The sequence below is a fragment of the Sapajus apella genome, unplaced genomic scaffold (assembly GCF_009761245.1).
Source record: "Sapajus apella isolate SASKATOON/1434 unplaced genomic scaffold, GSC_monkey_1.0 scaffold50, whole genome shotgun sequence".
NCBI classification, from domain to species: domain Eukaryota; kingdom Metazoa; phylum Chordata; class Mammalia; order Primates; family Cebidae; genus Sapajus; species Sapajus apella.
The window spans coordinates 10152061-10177832 of NW_022436990.1; the positions used below are offsets into that span (position 1 = coordinate 10152061).

General features: G+C 36.3%; 1 protein-coding gene across 3 annotated transcripts in view; it reads right to left on the reverse strand.

The window, feature by feature from the left end:
• Positions 1–25772, reverse strand: part of AKAP6 (A-kinase anchoring protein 6) — a 685039-nt gene that overhangs the window by 50194 nt on the left and 609073 nt on the right. For all 3 annotated transcript variants that reach the window (XM_032242689.1, XM_032242690.1, XM_032242691.1), the window contains one exon: positions 9637–9852. In XM_032242689.1, coding sequence (XP_032098580.1) covers positions 9637–9852 — 216 coding nt within the window. The remainder of the gene's footprint in view (positions 1–9636; positions 9853–25772) is intronic.

Sequence of the window (25772 nt, forward strand, 5' to 3'; positions counted from 1 at the left end):
CTTTGTACTTCTGTTAAAAATCTACTGACCATTTATTTGTCGCTCTATTTCTAAAATATTTATTCTGTTTCATTGACGTATTTGTTGAACTTGACAGCAATGCCATACTTTCTTGACTACTGTGGCTTTATTGTAACTCTTGATATCAGGAGGTATAAAACCTCCAATTTAATGCACCTTTCTCAAAAATTGCTTTGGGTATTCTATGTCCTTTGCATTTCCAAATGAACTTTAGAATCATTTTACAAATTTTTACCAAAAAAAAAAAAAATCACTGAGATTTTCATTGGGATTACATTAATTTTATAGATAAATTTGGGGAGATTTGATATCTTAATATTGTGTCCTCTGATCCATTAACACAGTATTGTCCATTATTAATTTAGTTATTATTTGTTAATAATTTCAGAAATATTTTGTAGCTGTTTGTATACAATATTTCTATATCTTTTGTTAGATACATCCCTAAGCATTTCATGCACTACTATTAATATTATAAATTCAAAGTTTTATAAATTTAAAGTTCTGATTATTTATCAGTAGTATCTGGAATATAATTAACATTTATATATTGATCTTGTATCCTAAATTCCCTTATTCATTCTATTATCTTTGGGTAGATTCTGTGGCAGTTTCTACATAGATGGTCATGGAATCTCTGAGTAAAAATAATTTTGCTTCTTAATTTCCAAATAGCATGTATTTAATTGTTTTTTCTTGCTTTATTAATCTGGCTAAGACTTCCAATACAATTTCAAATAGAAACAGTGAAAGCGTACATCTTTGCCTTATTCCTGATCTTAGAAGAGAAGCATTCTGTTTTTTACCATTAAGTATAATGTTAACTGTTGATTAGCTGTAGATCCCCTTTGTTAAGTTAAGGATGTTCTTATTTTTTTCCTTAGGTCTTTTTTTCCCCTTTCTCTCTTTCTTTCTTTCCGTTTTTTTAAGAAAGAGTCATGAGCTGTCACCCAGGCTAGAATGCAGCGACGCCATCTCAGCTCGCTGCAATCTCCGCTTCTCAGGTTGAAGCAATTCTCCTGCCTCAGCCTTCCAAGTAGCTGGGACTACAGGTGAACACCACCAAGCCCAGCTAATTTCTTTTGTATTTTTAGTGGAGATGGGGTTTCACCATGTTAGCCAGGCTGGTCTTGAACTCCTGGCCTCAAGCGATCCACCCACGTGGGCCTCCCAAAGTGTTGGGATTACATGTGTGAGCCACCGTGCCCAGCCATTTCTTCCTTAGGTTTCTGAGAGTTTTTATCAGGAAGGATATTGGATTTTGGCAAATGCTTTTCCAGCATTGAGATAATCAAATGGTTTTCCTCTCTTTGTGTGCAAATACAGTGAATCACATTGACTTTTTTCAAGTATTAAACGACTCTGTATTTCTAGGATAAACCTCACATGATCATGATGTAGTTTCTATTTTATATATTTTTTATTTGATTTGATAAAATTTTGTTAAGAATCTTTTTATTGACATTCATAAGGGATATTAACCAGCAGTTTTCCTGTGCCTTTTTGACATCTGGGTAATGCTTGCCCAAAGAATGGGAATGAAAAATATTCTTTCCTTTTCAACTTCTGAAAAACTTTACATAAAGTTAGTATCATTCATTCTGTAAATGTTTGGTAGAATCCACCTATAAAGCCAACCAGTCCTGAAATTTTCTTTCTGGGGAGGTTTTAAACTAATGACTCAATCTATTTAGTAGATAAAAGATTATTCATAAAATTATTTTCATATTCTTCTTTTAATGTTAGTAGAAGCTGTAGTGATGTCTATATTTTATTCCTGATGCTGATCATTTATTTCTTCTGTTTTCCCTAATCAGTCTGGCTAGAGGTTTATCAATTTCATTAATCTTCTCAAAAATAACCCCAGCTTTTCATTTCATTGATTTTTTTCTTTATTATTTTTTCGGTCTTTTATTTCCCTGATTTCTGCTCTAATTTTATTATTTTCTTTCTCCTGTTTACTTTGGGTTTAATTTGGTCTTCTTTTTCTAGTTTCATAAGGTAAAAAACTAAGATCATTGTTTCGGTGGCATCCCACAGATTTTAATACTTAATTACTATTACTGTTCAGTTAAAAATACTTTCTAATTTCCCTTTACATTTCTTCTTTGTTCCATGAGTTGTATATGTGTGCTATTCAGCTTCCATGTATTTGAGGATTTTCCAAATATATTGCTGTTATTTATGTCTAAACAATTCTATTATAGTCAAATAACATACTTTGTGTAATATGAATTCTTTTAATTAAAAAAAAATAGATATGGAGCCTCACTACGTTACCCAGGCTAGTCTCAGGTTCAAGTCATCCTTTTGCTTCAGCCTCCCAAAGTGCTGGGCTTACATGCATAAGCCATTGCACCTGGCTGAATTCTTTTAAATTTAAGACTTGTTCTGTGACTCAGAAGAAAGTTTTAGTAGATGTTATGTGTGAACTTGAATGCATATTCTGCTATAGTTGGATGGCATGACTGATTTTTAAATGTACATATTGTGTACAACATGATGTTTTGATATATGTGGTGAAGTGATTTCTATAGTTAAGCAAATATACATATCCATTATCTCACATTGTACATTAGATCTCTAGATCTTTTAATCCTACCATAACTGTAACTTCATACCTTTTGACCTACATCTTCCCATTTCCCTTGTACCTGATTTCTGGTACCTTCAGATTCTCTGTTTCTTCTTCTTTATTTTCTTTTTAGATTCCATATATAAGTGAGATCATATAATACTTTTCTTTCTGTGTCTGATTTGTTTCACTTAGTATAATATCCTTCAGGTTCATCCATGTTGTCACAAATAGGAGGATCTCCTTTTTTTTTAATCTTAGGCCAAATATTACATTGTGTGTATGTATGTTTATATGCATGTATGTGTATATATATCTATATACACATATATATGTGTGTATACAGATATATCTATATATACATATATTTATGTATATACATATATACATATATGTGTGTATATATATCTATATATACATAAATATATATGTATATACGTAAATACATATGTATATATAGATACACACACACACACACACACACACACATATATGTATTTTGATTTCTTTTTTCATTCATCTAATAGACACTTCAGTTGTTCCAATGTCTTGGCTATGATAAATAATGATGCAATGAGCATGTGAGTAAAGATATCCTTACGAGGTAGGGATTTCATTTCCTTTGGGTTATAGACTCACAAGAGAGATTTCTGGGTCATATGGTAGTTCTATTTTCACTTTCTTTAGGAACCTCCATACTGTTTCCCACTGAGGCTATACCAATCTACATTCCTACCAATAGTGTACAAGGGTTCCCTTTTTTCTACACCCTCACCAACAATTGTTATTCATTGTTCTTTTGATAAAAGCCTTGGATAGAGTGTTTTTAAGTGCCAATTAAATTTCTTTGTAGTATCATTCAAAGTCTTTTATATTTTTACTGATTTTTCTGGTCTGTCAACTATTGAGAAAACATCTCTGCCCAAAATGGTTTGTTTTTTTTTGTCTCCTCACAGTTGTATCAATTTTTGCTTTATGTATTTTTAAGCTCTGTTTTAGAGCATAAACATTCAATAATGTTATGTCCTCTTTATTATTTGGTATCTTTATCATTAAGAATGTCCTTTGTAACATGTAATACTCTTTGCTCTGAAATCTACATTGTTTACTATTAATATAGCCACTCTAACTCTGTGTTAGCTTAATATACATTTTTCCATCTCTTTGATTTATTATATCTTTATGTTTAAAGTGGGTTTCTTTTTTTTTTTTTTTTTCTTGGTCCTGAGACAGAGTCTCACTCTGTTGACCAGGCTACAGTACAGGAGCACAAACACTGTTCACTGCAGTCTCAACCTCCTGGGCTCAAGTGATCCTCCTACCTCAGCCTCCTGAGTAGTGAGTAGCTGAGACCACAGGCACACTGGCACAACACCCTGCTATTTTTGTTTGTTTGTTTGTTTGTTTGTTTTTGTAATGATGGGGTTTCACCATGTTGCCCATGCTGGTCTCAAACTCCTGGGCTCAAGTGATCCTCCTGCCTCATCCTCCCAAAGTGCTGAAATTACAGGTGTGAGCCAACATATCTAGGCTAAGTTGGGTTTCTCAGTAGAGCTTTATAAACTCAATCTGATAAGTGTTGCCTTTTAATTGGGACTCTCAGTCCAAGCACATTTAACAGGATTATTTATGCAGTTGTTCTAAGTCTTCCATCTTGCTATTCTTCTATTTATTGGATCTGTTTTTTATTCCCTTTTTCTTTTACTGTTTTGTTTTAATTGATTCTATTCATTTCCCCTGTTGGCCTAGTAATTATAGCTTTTTGTTATGTTTTTAAAGCGTTATAGCCTAGGCATGGTGGCTCATGCCTGTAATACCTACGCTTTGGGAAGCCAAGGTAGGAGGACTGCTTGAGGCCAGGAGTTTGAGACTAGCCTGGACAACATAGCAAGAGCCTATCTCTAAAATAAAAAAATTAGCTGGGTGTACTGGCATGCTTCTGCACTCCCAGCTACTTGGAGACTGAAGCAGGACAACTGCTTGAGCCCAAGAGATCAAGGCTGCAGTGAGCCATGATCATGCCACTGCATTACACCCTGAGCAACAGAGCAAGACCCTGTATCTAAAACAAACAAAAACTCAAAAGCATATAGTATATTTTATCTTATCTCATGTCTATTTTTTTCTTTAATGTTCTTTTCAAAAAAAATCTTTAAATGATATTATACTACCTCACATAGACTAAAAACCACATAGTTCCATTTCTTGCTTCCTGGCCTTTGCGATATTGTTGTCATACATTTGACCTCTACATATGTTATAAATCCGCAATAAACTGTTATTATCTTGATTTAAGCAGCCTATTACCACTTGAAGAGATTTAAATAATACAAAAAAAATTTCACAGTAACCCACATAGTTACTATTTTCAGTGTTCTTCATTCCCTTTTTTATATACAGGTTTCCATCTGATGTTATTTTCTCTTTGGCTGAAGGACTCCCTTTAACATTTCTTGTAGTACAGATCTATGAGTGATGAATATTTTCAGATTGTAATGAATGAAAACTATTTTGTCGCCTTTTTTGAATGATATTTTCTCTGTATATATAATTCTAGGTTATTTTATTCCAATATCTTTATTTTTCTGAGACAGGGTCTGACTGTGTTATCCAGGCTGGAGTGCAGTGGCACAAACAAAGCTCACTGCAGCCACAGCCTCTGAGGCTCAAGTGATCCTACTGCCTCAGCCTCCCAAGTAGCTGGAACTGCAAAATCATGCCTGGCTAATTTTTGTATTGTTTCATAGAAACAGGGTCTTGCTATGTTTCCCAGGTTGGCCTTGAACTCTGGGCCTCAAGCAGTTATGCACTTCAGTTTTCCAAGGTGTTGAAATTACATATGTGAGCAACAGCACTCAGCTTTCACCTTCCTTTTATTATGGGATTCTAATTCTAATCTTCAATTAAGCTGCCTAAAAACACCTCAGAGCTCACTGATACTCTTTTTATTTTGTCTTTTTTTCTTTCTGCTTCATTTTGAAAAATTTTTATTGCTATGTTTTCAGGTTTACAAATTATTTCTTCTGTGATGTCTAATTGCCTGTTAATCTCATCCAGTGTATTTTTCATCTCAGTAATGATAGTTTTCCTCTTTATAATGTGATTTCAGATAGATTAATGTCTCTACTTAATATGATCAATATTTTTTCTAGCTGCTTGAACATATGGAATGTGGGTATAATAACGTTGATGCCTTTGTCTACTAATTCTATGCTCTGTGACATTTCAAGATCAGTTTATATTGATTAATATTTTTCTCCTCATCATCTGACTTTTCCTGCTTCTTTCCATTCTGGGTAGGTTTTGGTTGGTTGTCAGACACTATAATTTTTATAAATTTTATCTCGTACACTGGGTAGTTTTATTCCTATAAATATTCCTGAGCTTTGTCCTGGGAGTATAGTTAAATTACTTTGAAACAGTTTGATCTTTTCAGGTCTTGCTTTTAAGTTTTTTGGGTAAGACCTGAGCAGCATTTAGTCTAAGTTTATCCATTACGAAGGCAAAACCCTTTCTTGGTACCTTATCCCATACCTTGTGAATGATGAGGGTTTCTACTATGTGTGAGGGAAAAGAGAACTATTTCTGGCTCTGTGCAGGCTCCAGGGACTGTTCCCTCTAATCTTTCCAGGTGGTTGCTTCTGCTGAGTACTTGAAAGCACCCCTCTGTATATCTCTGGAGCACTTTCCTGTCTGTGTAGCCCTTTCCTCTTTAGAATCCACTTAGAGACTGGCAGTCTCCTTGAGTATAGTTAGCCACTTTAGCCTCTTTAAACTCCATTTAGAGACTGGTAGTCTCCTTGAGTTTACCAGACAGGTCTGGCAGTCTGGGGAGGCCTTATTAAACAAGAAAGGTTAAAGATCATCTTCTTGGTGTTCTTACAGAAACATGACACTCAACTACTTTGTGAAAATGTAAAAATTTGGAATATAGATACTCCAAATCATAGTAACTCCAAATCAAATGCCAGAATGAAACAAAATTTATTAAATGAACACATGTACTCATTCATTCAGCAAATACTTATTTGTAGACCTACTATGTACAAGGGTTTCAGGCCCTGGGGGAATAGTAGTTTGTTAGTCTGTTTTCATATTGCTGATGAAGACATACCCAAGTACACAAGACTTGGTAATTTATAAAGAAAAAGACGTTTAATGAACTCATACTTTCATGTGGCTGCAGAGGCCTGACAATCATTGTGGAAGGCAAAAGGCACATCTTACATGGCAGCAGACAAGAGAGAATGAGAACCAAGTGAAAGGGGTTTCCCCTTATAAAACCATCAGATCTCGTGAGACTTATTCACTACCATGAGAACAGTATGGGAGAAACTGCCCCCATGATTCAATTATCTCCCATTGGGTCCCTCCTATAACACGTGGGTGTTATGGGAACTACAATTCAAGGTGAGATTTGGTTGCAGACACAGACAAACCATATGAAGAAGATAAAGTCTCTATCCACAAGCAAGGATAAAATGGGAATGGGGACATACAATAACTGTCCAGCCAGATTAGAGGATTCTGATTCTCTGCAAAGGCAATCTCCCACATTGGTGACTTTAAAGAAACTTGGACTCTTTACTCAACCAATGATAAGAAGCAGAGAGGCCGGGCACGGTGGCTCACACCTGTAATCCCAGCATTTGGGAGGCCAAAGTGGGTGGATCACCTGAGGTCAGGAGTTCGAGACCAGTCTGACCAACATGGTGAAACCCTGTCTCTACTAAAAATGCAAAAACTAGCTGGGCGTGGTGGTGGGTGCCTGTAATTCCAGCTACTCAGGAGGCTAAGGCAGGAGAATTGCTTGAACCTGAGAGTTGGAAGTTGCAGTGAGCTGAGATCACACCACTGCACTGCATGCTGGGCAATAGGGCGAGATTCCATCTCAAAAAAAGAAAGAAAGAAAAAAGAAGTAGAGAAATATCTCCCACTGAATGATGTACCCTGTGCTCACAATATTGTTGGATTCGTTCACTCTTTTCCATTCCTTCTCTGACAGTGATTTTCAACTTTCTTCAGCACAGAGGACCTTATTTGCTATCTTCATTTTTCCAGTCTACACATTCTGCAGCCAACGTAAACAAAAGGAAACACTTTTCTCTGTTTGCAATTTGTATCTACTTGTATATAGTAGCTTGAACCTCTAAGAAGCAGCCAGGGTTTCCTCAAAGCTAAAGCTTGCCTTTACCATAGAAGCAGGATAAAAGACTGAGTACAGTGGCTTATACCTGCAACTCAGCATGTCAGGAGGCCAAGGTGTGAGGATTGCCAAGAATTTGAGGCCAGCCTGGGCAACATAGTGGGACCATGTCTCTATCAGAAGTAAAATGAAAATTAGGCAGGCATGGTTGCACATGCCTGTAGTCCTAGCTACTTGGGAGGTTGAGGTGTGGGGATCACTTGGGCCCAGGAGTTTGAAGCTGCAGTGAGCTATGATCAAGCCACTGCACTCCAGCCTGAGAGACAGAGCAAGAACCATCTCTTTAAAAAAAAGAAAAAAAAAATAGGACAGAAATGTCTATAATCCCAGCATGACACTATAAATGTGTATAATCCAGCCTGCAGAGAACTACTCTAGCACCCCTGATCATATGATTTCAAATAAATCCTCAAATGCAACGTTGTGTCCTCCAAACCAGTCTGAATGCTTCCAAAATTTCAGAACTTAGCCTGGTGCAGTTGATTTCCGCACTTATCTTATGGCCACTACTACAACTACAAGCTTAAAAGTATAGAAAATAATAATAATCTCTTCTGCCCTTCTAAACACTCTGAAAACAAACAAAAACATGCCAGCTAAATCGCTTTACAACAAACAGGTCATTTCAAGAAAACATATCTAATTATGTCGACTCTGATTGCTAGTAATAACTTGGAAGTCTTAAGAAATTTAACAATTCAGCTCAAAACAATTAAACAAAACTACTGAGGATAAAATCACCCCCTAGACTCCATATATCTATAGATGCAAAAAGAATTAGATGGCTTACTGATTCATTGTCACTTCTGTTCCCAGTCCCCAATGCCAAACATGTCAGATAGCAGATATTAAAGCTTTGTTAAAATTGGAATTCATAGGAGGAAAGAATTTTTCAGTGGCATGATTTTTACATTTGATTTTTCACGGATCCTGAACTTTCAAAGTTATAGAATGGAAAAATATAAATATATAAGAAAACTTCCCATTTTATGTATATACGTATTCCATTTATGTAAGTCAAACATGAGAGTTGGGCCTTCAACTAATAGACACTGACCTCAAGATCATTTGGAGAATGCAATTTTTTTATCGATAAATTCTTTCCCTTAAGAATATGAAGGCTCTCTGGACAAATATGCATTGTATATTACAATAAAGCAACTTCTAATTATATCTATTTCCTTCATCTAGCAACAGCTTAAACTTGCACTCAATTTGGAAAATCCTTAAAAGGAATATCTACTCCCCACCTTGAGCACTGCATTGAAACTCCAAGAGGAAACCTGACAATTCTCAGCAATGTAACTATCAGAAGATGCTCGAAGCAGGAACAGTGGGAGATTCGTGTACAAATAGATGTTGTTAACTCCTGTCATATAACGGAAAGGTAAACTAGATAATTGATTTCATTGTATTACCTGCAGAGCATAAACATTGCTCCATATGTTCTGGTAGTATTAAGCTATTTTCTAGAAAAATATTAATGGGTTATTGTATGATTAATATTGTTGGTGAAGGAATGATTGAAAGAATTAATGGCTTATGTTGGTAAGGTTAAGCAAAATCCCCATGTGATTTTTTTTCCAAGAAGGCAACAAGATACACTAAAGGCAAATAAATGTCTGTGTTATGACAAATGGAGTTTCATTTAGTGGACAGCTAGTTAGTAGTAAAACTACTAGGTCTAGTTACTTAAAACCACTTGTAAGATGGCAAAACCACTTTAGGTTACTTAGTAAAACCATGTATAAGATGAAGAGTTTCCAAGCCTGAAAGAATTATTTTTTTGTCTTGGAAAATGAGAGACCATTACACTTAAAAAAAAATCACTCACAGGTTCTGTTCCCATCTTCTTTTGTAGACGTGTTTGCCATTGGACGGCTTGCATGACAATGGCTTCCCACCTTCTTTCAAGATTTACAATGATCAGCTGCATGGGCTGGTGGTCTGCATTCAAATTGCAAGTCTCCCGGTCATCCAAAAGATGCTGGCATAGTCGCAGAATGGAGGCAACTCCTCGACGTCGTTGCTTGATTTCATGACACAGGGACTGCAACATAGAGAGAGACTAATCTATGCGTGTTTATAGGGCAGTTTCCCTAAAACACGAAACACCCTCTTCCATCATAATTTCAAATTGTAGTGATACACTCAGTTACCAACAATAGGACAAGAGGAAGAGCTCTGATGTCTCTTTTAGAATGCAGGCCTCATACAGATGCCCAAAATGCTAAAGAATTTAGCTGCAGCCCATTCCTCCACACTTTTTCACCAATTTATCCCTCTGAAATGTAGGGTCCCCCTTGACACCTATGTAATTAATGATTTCTAGCCTAATGAAATAAATCACCTAGGTCAGATGAATGCCAAACAGATTGATATGCTTTGACATAATGTTAAAGGAAACACAAAATACATATAAAAAAAATCCTCCAAAAAGAAATAGAACTTTTCCAAATTTACTCCTACATTCTTTGGAGGGAAAAAGTTCAGTTTTCTACTGGCTGAGAACAAGTTAAATACGATTGTAAAGATTTTTTATATATAAAATCTATTATCTCAAAAAAAAGATAAGCAATATCCCTCTTCCAAAGCTCAATTAACAAATCAATAATGTTCTGAAAGCGAAAATTAAGATACTGGATTATTACTGCACTATTTGTTGGTTGCTGTGTTTCTTTTAATAGACATTCACACTATTTAAGAAGGATATGCATGCATCAAAATAGCGTTTTGCCCCCAGAAGCATTTGTATTGCTGCAGTGACCCTAAACTGAATGATTCAAGCAAAATAGTGGGTACACATGTCTAAAAATATTATATCCTTTCTCTGCCTACAGATAGTGTGTAAATGATATTCTAATTCAGAGCCTTCAGGAGAAATGATGATTATATCCACAAACATCACTGAATTACTAATCTTCTATTTCCACAATTGGACTCTTCTAACAGTTAACAGATTGCATATTAATCAACAAGGGTAAACAAGACAATGCAATTTCATTTAATGTGAGAGTTTTAATGCCTGAAAGTATTTGTGCTTTAAATGTTAATCTAGATAAGGCTTTATTAGAAGAAATCTTAAAATGATTAAGTGTGGTACGCTGAAATGTGCATTGAGTGGGGGTAGTAGATCAGCAGGTGAACATTTCATACAGATGTCCCACTTACTGATATAATGCATGCTATAGCCATTTAAATGACCCTAACTTAGTAATAGCTGGAATTCTATTATTTCTGTAATGAGAGAATGCTGTACCTTTAATATTTCTGAATTTTAAATAAGGTGAATGACAAAGTTCCAAACCTCTATTTATGGCAAAATATGACTAGATATTTTATTATTCAATTTATACCAATGTAGCAGTTTCAGTTATGTTTCTTGAACTTATCCTTACTTATTTTCCTAGAGTTTATTACTATTTTCCTAGATAAGTCCTGATATAACTACCATGTCTAACAAATTTCTTTACTGATGCTATTAATTAGTTCAATGTTGAATGACGAGAAATCCCTAAGACATTCAAAGATAAAACCTAAGCCTACTAAGGCAACAGGCATTGTTTCCATCTCCTACAACCCTGTCAAACGACTCCCCTCAACCCCACATGCATATCCTCTTATTCTCTCTCCCTCTCTGTCTCTTCCTCTCTCTCACTCACATACACAAACATCGACACATATATCCATATACACCCTTCAATTTATCTCTTGCTCTAGAACAAATGTTGGGCAAGTCAAACTATGAAGGCCACCTAATACCTGCCAATTTGGGGCCCAATATTAAACACTTCAAGATAACATTGTCGCCAAATGAAATTGGTCCAAATGAGTCCTATAAATATTAATATTAAGGATTTGGGGTTTTGTTTCTGGTTTGTTAGCTTGTTAAGAGTAAAGGCCTGGAAAAATCAAAAGAGATGTTTCTGTGCCATAGCACTGAATTTTGCAAAACCCTCTTTAAAATAAAGTTAACTAGAATAATAACTGTATTTTTTAAGCCAACAAAAAGTCCCAAAGTTCTTAGCTGAATGAAAATTTGCAATGAATGGCACTAAAGGTATGTGCAGAGTTAACACAGGTCACATCTGCTAAGATTTGCAAAGCACCCCAGATAGACTTCATTCACCTTGTAGGCATTTTCAAAGTTCTGAAACAGGGCACTTGAGGTTGCTAGGAGAAATTTTCATAAAGGTCATTAGCTATGATTTTTTTAAAAGTATTTGGAATGTAACCAGTATTTAAGTGTCTAGATGATCCCCACTCCTATCTTAATATGAATCAATCAAGATGAATACAGTGGTTTAAAAACTGAGAAAGCAGTTACTGTTGATATTCAATGTCTGACTTTTGGATATTCACAATTCTGCAGGGTTTTCTCTTACTTTAAATGAACAAAGGGCTTAGTCTACATTCTGAATTAAAAATGTATCCTACATGTGCACTTGGGAAATAATGCTACTTTTAAAAAGGAGGGGAAAAGAAGCATAGAGAGAGAAGGGAAGAGTGAACAAACACAGGTGACTTCTAGTTCAAATATTGTTAAGAGGGGCCAGGCGGAGTGGCTCACACCTGTAATCCCAACACTTTGGGAGGCAGAGGAAGAGGAAGGAGGATCACCTAAGGTCAGGGGTTCAAGACCAGGCTAGCCAACATGGTGAAACCCTGTGTCTATTAAATATATAAAAATTAGCTGGGTGTGGTGGTAGGTGCTTGTAATCCCAGCTACTCTGGAGGCTGAGACAGGAGAATTGCTTGAACCCAGGAGGCGGAAATTGCAGCGAGCTAAGATCACACCATTGCACTCTAGCCTGGGGTCAAGAGTAATGCCGTCTCAAAAATGAAAAAAAAAAAAAAAAAAAAGTCAAGGGAGCAGTTCCATCCCCTAGTTGTAAGACTTTCCTACAATTTTCCATGTGTTTTTGTTTTCTCATTTTCTGTATTACCATTTTCATTTCCTGAGGTGGGCAGCAATCTCTTCTTTATCCGCTACTTATAATCAGATTGATCATAAGATATTCTACAACAGGGATCCTCAAAGTACTGTGCCCAGGCCAAGCAGTATTCACATAACCAAAAAACTTGTTAGGACTGCAAATTCTCTGATGCTACTATACATCTTCTGAAACAGGAACCCTGGGGTGATGCCCAGTGAACCATGGTTTAACAAGCAAGCCCTATAGGTGATTCCAATACATGCTAAAGTTTGAGAACACTAGTCTACAGGAAATAAACTTAGTTTTTAGATAGGGAGATTAATCTAGCTGAGTAGACTTTTTAAAGTATAAAAATATTAATAGAAGTTTCACGTTCTAATTCTGGAATGAAACTGGTAGCCAAGAACCTAAGGACCACAATAGTTGGTGATCAGTTATTTTCTTATTGTTATCAAATGACTGAAAAGAATGAGTGAACCAATGAATAGATCTTTTCATCCAGTGATATATTTATGTTATTAGTATTTTCTTGATGACCTCCAGAATTTCCAGTGCAATTATGTGTTAGGTCATTTGCATCCAGTATTTGGTGATTTTACTCCTTTTTGCCATTTTTATCAAATAAGTCATTTGCTAATTAATGACTCTAATACATATGGCATTGTGCTAAGTTAAAAAGAAGCTCTGCTCTCAGCACATATAATAAAGCAAAACAATAATGACCACTTGGAAGGTACAAGGTATTCAGGTGAAGATAATGTTAATGGCTGAAGCTATAGTCTAATAAGCAGAGCAAGTGGGAAAAATGAGAGGCTATACTGGTATCTCTATGCTTCTTTAGAAAATGCTTTTGTTTGGTTGGTTTGGGATCACTGTTTTGGGGGCAAGGTTGGCAAACAACCATTTTCATAGCAATAAGCATTTATTGGGCATCATTTATGTGCTAAACATTATACTTTTCATTACAGAATTAGCATTGGTAGATAAGAGGCATGCAATAAAATGTTGTAACTGTTATTAAGAGCTGGTAGCAAAAGAAGACACTGATTCCTCAAAGTGAGAGAAATAAATACAAAGCAAAGGTTTTTGATAAAATATAACCCATCAGGTTGTAGTAGGTTCTAAATAAGGTAAGGAAGGTGAATGTGCTTTGAGGATAGTGAGGCCATGACCCAAATGTAAGATGTGAATGACATATATGCTAAACTGTGGGCACTGAGTTGGAGAATAAGGAAGATCATTATTAACTGGAGAAGACAGATTAGGATTTGTGGGACTAGAACCAGGTGTGAAAGTTGCTGAAGGTAAGAAAGGTGGAGAGAAGAGAGGATAGGCATTACAGTTGGGAGCACACATGGCTCCCAATTATTATGGTTTCTTAAGGCCAAGAAACCATAATATTTGTAACATTTTAAAACAAGATGGAAGTTAAAGTAAGGTATGGTAATAATCATTATTCAAGTATTGATCTATCCATCCAAATGTCCTTATGGAGTGCTTTTTATTTGCCAAACAGTGCTGTCAGTGGTGGTGTCAGTGGTGGGGATATAGCAGTGAGCAAAATACACAAAATGTTTACTTTCATAGAACTTACATCCAGATTTGTGTGCATGTGAGTGATGAGAGGCTGGAAACAAAACATAAAGCATACAAGATAATATCAGATAGTGATAAGAGCTATAAAATAAAATAGGGTGATATGACAGAAAATGTCTGGGGATTTATTTTAGTTTGAGTCTTTGCTAAAGCTTCTCTGAGGAGGTGACCTCACATAATAAGTTCAATGTAGAAACAAAATAACACTTAGTGGTCTGATGCTGTAATAGTATAGACAAGATAATGTTCATACAACCAAGACTAATTTATGCCATAAAAGACTTACTTTATGGTTAGTTATGGCATATTGATGATTAAATATAGGATATCTTTCCAAAAAAAAAGTGAAATTAAAAAGCTCTGGTATAATTAAGTTAGGAAAGAATAGTCTTTCAACAAATGGTGCTGGTTATCCACATGCAAAAGAATAAATTGAACCCCTAACCCACATAATCCACAAAACTAATACAAAATGGATCATACACTTAAATGTAAGAGCTAAAACTATAAAAATCATAGAAGAAAATATAGAGGTAAAAATGTTGGGTTAGACAATGGTTTTGTAGATATGACAACAAAAGTAGAAACAGTTTTTGACTTCTTAGGCAATGGTTTCTCATTTATGACACAAAAATATAAGCAGGCTGGGCACGGTGGCTCATGCCTGTAATCCCAGCACTTTGGGAGGCCAAGGCAGGTGGATCACGAGGTCAAGAGATCAAGACCACCCTGGCCAACATGGTGAAACCCCGTCTCTACTAAAAATACAAAAATAAATTAGCCGGGTGTGGTGGTGTGTGTCTGTAATCCCAGCTACTCAGGAGGCTGAGGCAGCAGAATTGCTTGAAACCGGAAAATGGAAGTTGCAGTGAGCCAGGATTGTGCCACTGCACTCCCACCTGGTGATAGAGCTAAATAAATAAATAAATAAAAGTATAAGCAACTTTTCAGCTTCATCAAAACTTAAAGCTTTCGCACTTCAAATGATACTGTAAAAAAGTGAAAAGAAAAATCACAGAATGGGAAAAAATATCAAGACAAGTAACTCAATTTTTTGTTTGTTTGTTTTTTTGTTTTGAGATAGAGTCTCTCTCTGTCACCAGGCACCAGGCTGGAGTGCAGTGGCGTGATCTTGGCTCACTGCAACCTCCACCTCCTGGGTTCAAGCAATTCTTCTGCCTCAGCCTCCCGAGTAGCTGGGACTACAGGCATGTGCCCAGCTAATTTTTGTATTTTAGTAGAAATGATGTTTCACTATGTTGGCCAGGATGGTCTCGATCTCTTGAGCTCGTGATCTGCCCACCTTGGCCTCCCAAAGTGCTGGGATTACAGGTGTGGGCAACTGCGCCCAGCCAAGTAACTCAATTTTTTAAATGGACAAAGTATTTGAATAGACATTTCTCCAAACATATGCAAAGCAAAATATATATATATATCAAAAGAGGCTCACATAATCAGCCATCAGAAAAATGCAAATCTAAGCCATAATTAGATATCAACTCACCCCATAGTAGGATGTCTAAAAAGGAAATAACACATGTTAACAAACGTGGAGAAAGTGGAACCCTCATCCATTAGCGGTGTTGCAAAATGGTGCAGCCGCATGAGAAGACAGTATGCCATTTCCTCAAAAAATTAAACATAGATTTACCATATGATCCAGTAATTTCCTCTTGAATATATACCAAGAGAAGTGAAAAACATACGACCACACAAAAACCTACACAAATATTCATAACAGCATTATTCATAAAGCTAAAAAGTGAAAACATGTCAAACATCCATCAACTGTGAGTAAACAAAATGAAGTATATATACACAATGTAATATTATTTGGCATTTAAAAATGAAGTACTTATACATATCATAACATGGATGAACTTTGAGAACATCATATTAAGTGAAAGAAGACATATACAAAAGGTCACATATTTTATGATTCCATTTATATGAAATGTCCAGAATAGGCAAATGCATAGAAACAGAAAGTAGAATAGTGGTTGCCATGACCTCCAGTGAGGGGGAAAAAGGGAGCTCATGGTTAAAGGTTTCTTTTCAGAGTGGTGAAAACATTCTGAAATTAGATTTTATGGTATGTAAATTATATTTCAATAAAAATATTATTTAAAAAAACTTTTGGTAAGGCCAGAAATTATTATCAACCCCATAAACAATTACATAATCAGAGAATTTGCCATTCTGCTAGAGTGTGTCATATAACAGATGCTAATGATATAACTAATACCATCCAATCACTATGGTTCTGCAACCACAGGTGGATTAATACATAAAGATTGATACATTTACACACGCAAACTTGGAGCTTATTTTCTTTTTAAAGTAATGACTATAAGATGTCCTGGGATAGAGTCATTACTACAAACTTATAAATCTCTGTCAACAGATCAGACATTCTGCTGTATGATAAAAATAATGCAGTGTAATTTTTTTGTTGTTTTGTTTTGTTTTGAGACGGAGTTTCACTCTTGTTACCCAGGCTGGAGTGCAATGGCGCCATCTCGGCTCACCGCAACCTCCGCCTCCTGGGTTCAGGCAATTCTCCTGCCTCAGCCTCCTGAGTAGCTGGGATTACAGGCGCGCGCCACCATGCCCAGCTGATTTTTTGTATTTTTAGTAGAGACGGGGTTTCACCATGTTGACCAGGATGGTCTCGATCTCTTGACCTCGTGATCCACCCACCTCAGTCTCCCAAAGTGCTGGGATTATAGGCGTGAGCCACTGCGCCCGGCCGCAGTGTAATTTTTAATATAGCTATCCTGCTTCTAGAAATAGCATAAAACATAAACAGAAAAGTAAACATAGAAGACCGTGAATCTGAAAGAGGAGTTAAAGCAAATGTGATCAATGAAGAATGTTAACTAAATCTAATTATTGCAGCGATTAATTTCATATATAATCATATATACCTTATGAAACTATAATCTATTGTGGTGTTAGTATCAGTACAAAAATGAGAGACCTGACATATCAGATGTACTTCATCTGCTTTACCAAAGATCATTCTGAGTTTACTACATGCTTCTGAACCAATACAAAATAAAAATAAGGTATGTTCTCTTCAAATATTTCATCACAATTCACTTGAATACAAAACAATAACCTATAACCATTGGGACTTATCAATTGCTGAAGCACTGTTTTTAATATTTTCTTAGTTGTTTTCACTAATCTCCAGTACTAATGACCAACACTTTTTTTATATTTATGTGTGCCACACATTTTAAAATCTATTTTATATGTATTGAATCATTTTATCCACACAGCAACACTATGACGTGTGTGTGTGTGTGTGTGTGTGTGTGTGTGTGTGTGTGTAGTACTGTTGTCTACCTATTTGACAAATGAGGAAATGGAAACACAGAGAGGTTAAGTAACTGACCATAGGTACACAGCTAATAAGCAGCAAAGGCAGGATTTTAACCAGGCAGCCTGAATCCAAAGTTGATTCACAAAAACAGTATGCTACATTGTTTTTCATAAGAAAGCTGAAGAAGCTTGTAAGATTTCTACATGTTCAGACAATCTTGTCCCTGACTTCTAACTAGAAATGGCCACAGCCATAAAGTTATCATTGATAAGATAACCAACAATCTCTTTCTGTAAAGAGAAAGAGATTGAACCTTTTTAGAGATCCAATCTTCTAAACATTCACAGGCCTACAAATATGTTAACAGTTAATAATCTATACAAAATTTAAGCTCCGGGTGGTTATAATAACAGAGATGGAAAAAATACTGATTAATTAATTGAACAAATATTTATTGAACACTTTTTGGAATAAACAGTGTTGTAAGTACTTCAGATATTTCAGTGAACAAAACAGGAAAAAAACTTTTCTCAAAGACCTCATATTCTTATGGACAATGGGAGTAATCTTTTCCTGAGAAAGATATAAATTATATAAGTAATAAAGAAGAGATTAAAAGGTAGGAAACATTCATTTAGGCAAATGATTATAAACATTTCCAGCAAAGGGTCAGGAGCTCTTTTGGTCCTGATAGCTCTATTCTCTAGCCAATTAAGTGTTTAACTATACCTTGTATATAAATGTTGCAAATCAGAATTTGTATCTTGGAATTGTAAGAAGCAATTCTTCAAAATAGCAAAAAATTAAAATACCTCAAAGGAAGTATGAATTATGACTTGCATATTTTAAAGAAAATATAGGCAAATGACATCTGGATATTTTAACTGATTAGAAACTTAAAAGACAACGTCAGCCAATATAGAGATTCAGCTCAGTTGCAAACCCTGGAACTTAATCTATATTGAAGCTAAATATTCTATAAGCATGCAGTGAAGTGCAAAAAATAGCAATTGAAAAATGACATGATTAAATGGCACGACATGCAATCATTTGCTCTCAATTATATCAATGTATCTTCTTCATTTCTAGGAGTAAGGCAGAAATATTGTTTTTTAAATGCCTCCATTAAATTGGTCACCAATAATAAAATAGATGAGAGTACTAATAAGCTCATTTACATAACATACATCATACACTACTATTCTCTCCAAACAGTTTTGCTCATAGATTTGTCTCCTGGTTGTCATGAGTCTTTCCCACATTAGCACATTTTAAAAGCATAACATTGTCTTCAGAACCATTTGTAGAAAATGTTTATGAAACTTTTCTATTTAACCCTTGGCAGGATCCTTATTGCTAATTATGGAAAATGTATTGATATAATATCTTGGCTGTCACATTTTATTATGGTGATGGTAGAAACAGAGTCTAAGTCTGACATTTTAGAAATAGCTAATTGCAAGTCAGAAACAGAGAATGACAGTTTTAAGTAGATTATAACTTCTTTCAAAATAGCAAACTGGTTTATTTAATGTAAAAGCTAGATTTTAAAAATAGCATTAAGACTCCCTGAATTGGTTCACTAAGCATATCTCTATTGGCTCTTGAAGAGGAGCTGGGTAGTGTGCCAAAATAGTTTCAATATTGTACATAATATTATAAGCCTAGATTCAAACACTAAATTATTTCTTATAACCATTTAAAATAAAAATATTTTCAGTAAATATTTTCATTTTTAAGAAAAATTATCTTTCCTCTGTTTGTTTACCTAGTCAGCAGATAAGTGAGGTCTAAACATACTACACTCACCTTTACCACCATGGCCTTATTAGCCTGACCTTTTGACCTAAAGATCTTAATTTTTCTTGCCATTTAGTATATTCACCAATCAAATTGAATTATTAAGGACAAACAGAATTATTAATTAATACTGTAAATTCTTGAAGATCCTTGGATGAATAGTGTCATTCTTTTACAAACATTCACATTTGTGTTTTAATAGTTTGTATATTTTTTCTGTTGAAAAAAATACATATTATTTTTACTTGAAAAGGAGCATTTCTACTCCTCTTGGCTTTTGTTTAGCTGTGGGCCAAAATATAATAACCATTCTAAAAATGTAGACCCTCACTGAGTTACCCCACAAAAACTGTGGTTATCTCTGTGTGGCATTCTTTAATTTCTTTGTTAACCCCTAAACTAGGTTAGGTACTTTTAAATATGTTTGTTTTTCAGAATTAAGCTCAGTGGCCATGTTTTAGTTCATATTCACATGTAATTAGTAATATGTTATATACTTCCTTTTCTAAATTAAAAACACTATTAAAATTCTAGACATACAAAACAATATGAAGATTAAGTTACTCTAAAGAAAACTATAATAGCTTACAGATTGCTTGTATCATTACTAAAATGCTGGTATTTATTACAGAGTCTCCCTGGAATAAAGTATGCACTTTTAGCAATAATCTGTTAAAAAAACATATCCATTATTGTTAAAATGCTCAACTGGTTTGCAATTATAGAAAGGTAACTTATAGCAATAAGGGGAAAAGGGTGCTGGATATGAATGCAACTTAGCCATTATACTAAAAAATACTTTTTCTTAAAACCTCACAATCACACTTTTCCTAAGCAGATAAGTGTTGTCATTTATTTTTATATTATTATATTTTGAAATGTATTTACAGCTTTTTATCTTTTATTGATTCCATGGGAATTATTTCAAAGTAATTCTGGGAAGTGGATGAAGGTGATTTTCTTCTCTAGATTATTTGTTGATTCTAGATACCTGAAATCATCTTTGTTTTTAATAGATCTTGGGTATTCACTGGCCAGGTCAAAGGATATCCAGGACAGTCTTGAAAAAAGGAAGGAAATAATTCTGTATGACAGGGTACAGTGCCATACACCCAGTCAGTGAAATCTATAAAAAAAGAATCATAATGAAGGCCACAAGAGGAGAATGAAATAGCATTAAGATAGAAAGCAAGAGAACACAGAAGCCAGGATGATGACTCAAGAGAAATTCCTAGGGATAATATAGAACACACAGGCAACCTGACTCATGGGAGAGGACAGATTATCTGCTAATTAGCTTCATGACTTGCTCAACCATGCTGCATGGTTATTTTTCTTGCTCTCTCATCCATAGTTGGCTATTGTCCACCCCTTTCCTCTATCAAGCCCTGCTTTTTTCAGACTTATCTCTGGTTAACATATTCTTTATTTTCTAAGAAGCCGTTCCTAGAACTGATCACAAAGTTCAGAGTGTTACTTGCAGTACAAAAACTAGGAAAAGATATTTTAGGAAAGTGTTCCTATTATTCCAGAATGCTACAGAAGGGAAATAAATGGATTCCAGAACTCCAGGGACACAACAAGAATGCAGGAAGAGAGTTAAGCTATGGGGAATAACATCTCTAAAGAGAAGGAAAATGATACTAGAGAGAAAAAGTCAACATTAGAAAAGACATACTGTTTATTCATTTACTCCTCTCTGACTTGGCAGAGGCAAAGGTATAGACGGCTTTATAAAATTCATATTTCTGTTTTCATTTTCACAGCATCTAAAGTAAATAGCACATTTTCCTGTGAGTTTGGACCAGTGGGAATTTGCTTCTTAGCTTTTTCCTTTGCATTTGTGGTGGAAGCTCAAGGCAAATTGACTCCTTTTCACCAGTTTTCAGTATTCCCATATGTGCAGTAATACTATACTCTCAGGATCATTTACAAATTTAACCAATATATAACAGCAAACTACTCTTCAAATATTATATTAGGTAGTAGAAAGATGATGACTAAATATTAATCAACTGGTAAATTGTTATAATGATTATTTAGCTCAAAGTAATATTCTGGAGCCCTGTGAAAAGGAAATATGAGAGCTTCATTCATCAAACACTCTCATACCTAAAACAAAGTGAGGATCCAGGAGAATTTTTCAAGACCATTTTCTTGAATAAAGCTAATTTTCCTTTAGAGGAATACATTTTATTCTCTCCTGGGAAAAGACACCACACCTCTCCCCTGCCTGCTCTCCCAAAGAAGACTGAATACCTGGGAGGGTAGTACTCTCATTTATCCCATCCAATATTTGGCAGCAAGACCAGAACACAAGCCACTAATCATAAAGGTGTTTCAGTTGAACATGAGAAGCAATTTAGATTGAAAAACAAACCACAACTGAGAGTTTTATCCTAGTTTGGTAATAGCCAGTTGTGCCTTGAATACTCTTTCTCTAAAATGCATTGATCCTTTAGCCTCTAACATCTTCAGGCATCAAATATTATATAACCTTATTCTGAGACAGGAAAAACGTCCTAGGGTGATCTAAGGTGACCTTTAAAAAAATTATAAAATGCAACTTTGAATATCTCTCAAATAAGATATAAGTTGGCTCTCATCTTCTTTGATTAGCTTCTAGGGGTGACAGAATATTAATTTCAATATGGCTTTATTGTTGGCTTTAACTGTGGATAGCTGCTTTAACTGGATAAGTGTGTTGTTGCAATAATTTGCGTGAAACAACCTTGCTTGGTCTCAGATTCTGTTCATGTCTCGGTCATGTTGTAATACCTTCAAGGTCTAACTCCAAATAACATTATAATGAGAACCACATGTGTAAGCAAAGCAAACAAGATTGAAAATTTAACTTCCATTGTTGCTTTGATAAAGTTTTGCAATCTGTTGTACCAGCATTTTATTAAGAGTTAGAATGGCACGTGATACAGTCTGGATATCTGTCCCTGCCCAAATCTCATGTTGAAGTGTAAACCCCAATGCTGAAGGTGGGGCCTGGTGGGAGGTGTTTGGGTCATGGGGGCAGGTCCCTCATGATTTGGTGCTGTCTTCATGATAGTGAGTTATTGCAAGATATGGTCATTTAAAAGTCTGTGGCACCTCCCCATCCCCCTTGCTTGCTCCTGCTTTTGCTTCATGTTGTGACTGCTCTCCCTTCGCCTTCCACTATGATTGTAGCTTCCTGAGGCCTCCCTAGAAGCTGAGCAGATGACAGCACCATGCTTCCTGTGAAGCCTGCAGAACGGTGAGCCAATTAAGTCTCTTTTTTCTTTTTATAAATTTCCCAGTCTCATGTATTTCTTTTTTTTTTTTTTTTTTTTTTTTGAGATGAAGTTTCGCTCTTGTTGCCCAGGCTGGACTGCAATGGCGCGCTCTCAGCTCACCGCAACCTCCGCCTCCTGGGTTCAGGCAATTGTCCTGCCTCAGCCTCCTGAGTCGCTGGGATTACAGGCACGCGCCACCATGCCCAGCTGATTTTTTGTATTTTTAGTAAAGACGGGGTTTCACCGTGTTGACCAGGATGGTCTCGATCTCTTGACCTCGTGATCCACCCGCCTCGGCCTCCCAAAGTGCTGGGATTACAGGCGTGAGCCACCGCGCCCGGCCTCATGTATTTCTTTATAGCAATACAAGAATGGCTTAATACAGCATGACTAAACGGACACTCACTGGCTCTCTTGCTGGTGGTCTTGGCTGATAGATAAGGAGTAAATGGGTCTGGAAACATCCCTGCATTTCCTAAAAGTCATTTCTCCTGAACATGACTAAAGAAAAACAAAGAAGAACATTTTGAGAAAAGGAGGAGGAAATGAAGGAAAAGAGAAACCTAGGTTACTGTCTAGTCTGTGTTTCTCAAACAAACGTTCAACATTAGACCTTTCAATCTATTATTACACTTGTCTTCACAATGTTAAATTCAAAAAAGAAAGAAAAATCTACTTGGGAAAAAGAATGTGATATTCTAAATGTAGAGGGTATAACTTGGGATTTAATCAACAATTTAGAGCATCAGTAAAATTAAAAGAGATAAGTTAGGCTATTGTTTTTCCCAGATGGGAATAATGATTTATGTCTCCACCCTCTCTTAGAGAGGTTTTGGGAGGATTAATGAGCTAATGTCTGTAAAGGTCTTTAAACTCCTTCTATGGAGGTGCAACATAAACAAAAGGTGAAAAATGATAGCAAACTCTATGCTGAGTTGAGCTCCCAAAAGTAAAACCCCTGGGAATGAGAAACTGTTGAAAGCCAAGATGGTAAATCTCTGAGTTCCAATGCCAGAGGAGCCTTGGTTTGTTGTCATATGTGTTTTTAATTCTGTTTAAAGTAGTACTTAGTAGTGTTAATAAGCATTTCTATATCTCCTATTAATCATAGTATCCCCTGTGATCATCATTTTTTATTTCTATGCATCAAATGAGATAGGTTTATTACCTATATTTTACAGAGTAGAAATTGGGATATGAAAGTTACAAAGCCATCAGTGATAACCCACAAGAAGCCAATGGTGCAACACTATTGGACTATGGCCTGGATTGGCATTCTAATGTAGGCTGCCATCTGGCTTTGATTGTGTAACCTTGGGAGAGTCATTTAATTTATTAGAGATTTGGTTTTCTTCTCTCCAAAATAAGGAGACTGAATCAGCTAGATGAGGTCAGGTATCAATCAGTGAGGACATTCTACAATCTTCTAAGCACTTATTGAATACCTAGTGACTTCAAGGCATTGTCTATGATACTATAAAGGGCATGCAAAGCAAATAAAATTTCAAGATAGTTTCTATTCTTTTGTCTGTTGACAAGATACACAGACTCATAAGTACACACATCTGAATAATATTTTAAAAAGCACACAAAACAACACAGGAATTTCTTCACTCACTATCTCCAGGCCTCTACACATGCACATATTGTTCTGTTCCCTCCTTTCCAGTTGAGATCTCCTTTTACAATCACTTATTCCAGGAATTTCCTCACTTCTCATCATGAGAAAACACCCTAGCCTCCCCAGGAATGTCTTGTGTACTTCCACAGCACACTATGTTAACTCCCATCTAACCACATGCTACATCCTACTCTACTTGCATACTTCACTGTCTGTATCTCCCTTTAGCCTGTGTGTTCCTTGGAAGAGGACTATACATGGCTCAACACAGTATCCGCAGTGCCCAGGATTGGCACAGATGTTTGCTTAAGAGAAAGATATTGAATAAATTAAAAGTATCTCTACCAATACTCCCCAAATAATCTTACACTGGTTCTTATATCTAAGGGCTATAAGGGTTCTTATTTCCTCCATTCTTACATACATCCTATGACTTAGAATGTCTTTCATTAAACATTCTCTTTGTTATTTAAAGGGGAGCCAGGGCTGATTCAACAGTTTCCATTCCAGGGACAGATGGACTCTTCATGGGGGTGAGGCTTTCTAAGAAGGCCTCCTCTCTCTTCCCCACCCTACCAACAAACCAGTTCAGAATGCTATCACCTCTAACCTAGTTTCCTAGGAGGATGTTAGCAAGATGGCAAACTAGGACTTTCCAGTGCTCATCCACTAGAAAGACACATTAGTTTGAACAACTATTCATACACAAACATACCTTCACAAAAGCTAAGGAAACCAGATGAGAGATTACAGCACTTGGGGGTAGCACAGAAACAAGAAAAGATGTATTGAAAAGGGAGGAAGGACACTTTTACATTACAGTTGTTACTCCTTCCCCAAGACTGGGCAGCACAGAGTGGAAAGACACCCATCACTTGAGGCAAGGAGAATGAATTGAGTACCTGACCTCTTCTGGAACTCTAGCACCAGGCCAGCCCCCACAACCCCAGGTACCAGTCTGGCCTCTGCAGCCCCAGACTACAGCTTGGCACTCATGGACCCAGCCTCCAAGCCTTCCCTACTGTCAGGCTGGCACATGCACACCCCAGTATGTGAGGTCAGCATGTACAACTTCAGACAGCAGGCTGGCACCCATGATTCCAGGCAGCTGGCTCATATCCATGGCTCCAGTCTCCAGGCCAGCCCCTGCAGTAACACACTCCAATGGACTCAGGGTCAAAATCCATCCCAGGAGACCCTAGCACCAGGGCAGCACCTGAGGAACCAGCCTTGGAGGCCCACTCCAGCATCAGGCTGGCCCCTGCGGCTTTAGGCCAGCTCCTGCAGAGATAGCTTCCAGGCCAGCACGCACAAATGCAGCCTCTAGGCCCTCCCCTGCAGAGCAAGGCTTCAGGTCAGCATCCATAGCCCCAGGCACCAGGCTAGAACCCATGAGCTGGAGCCCATTATAGAGGTTCTAGA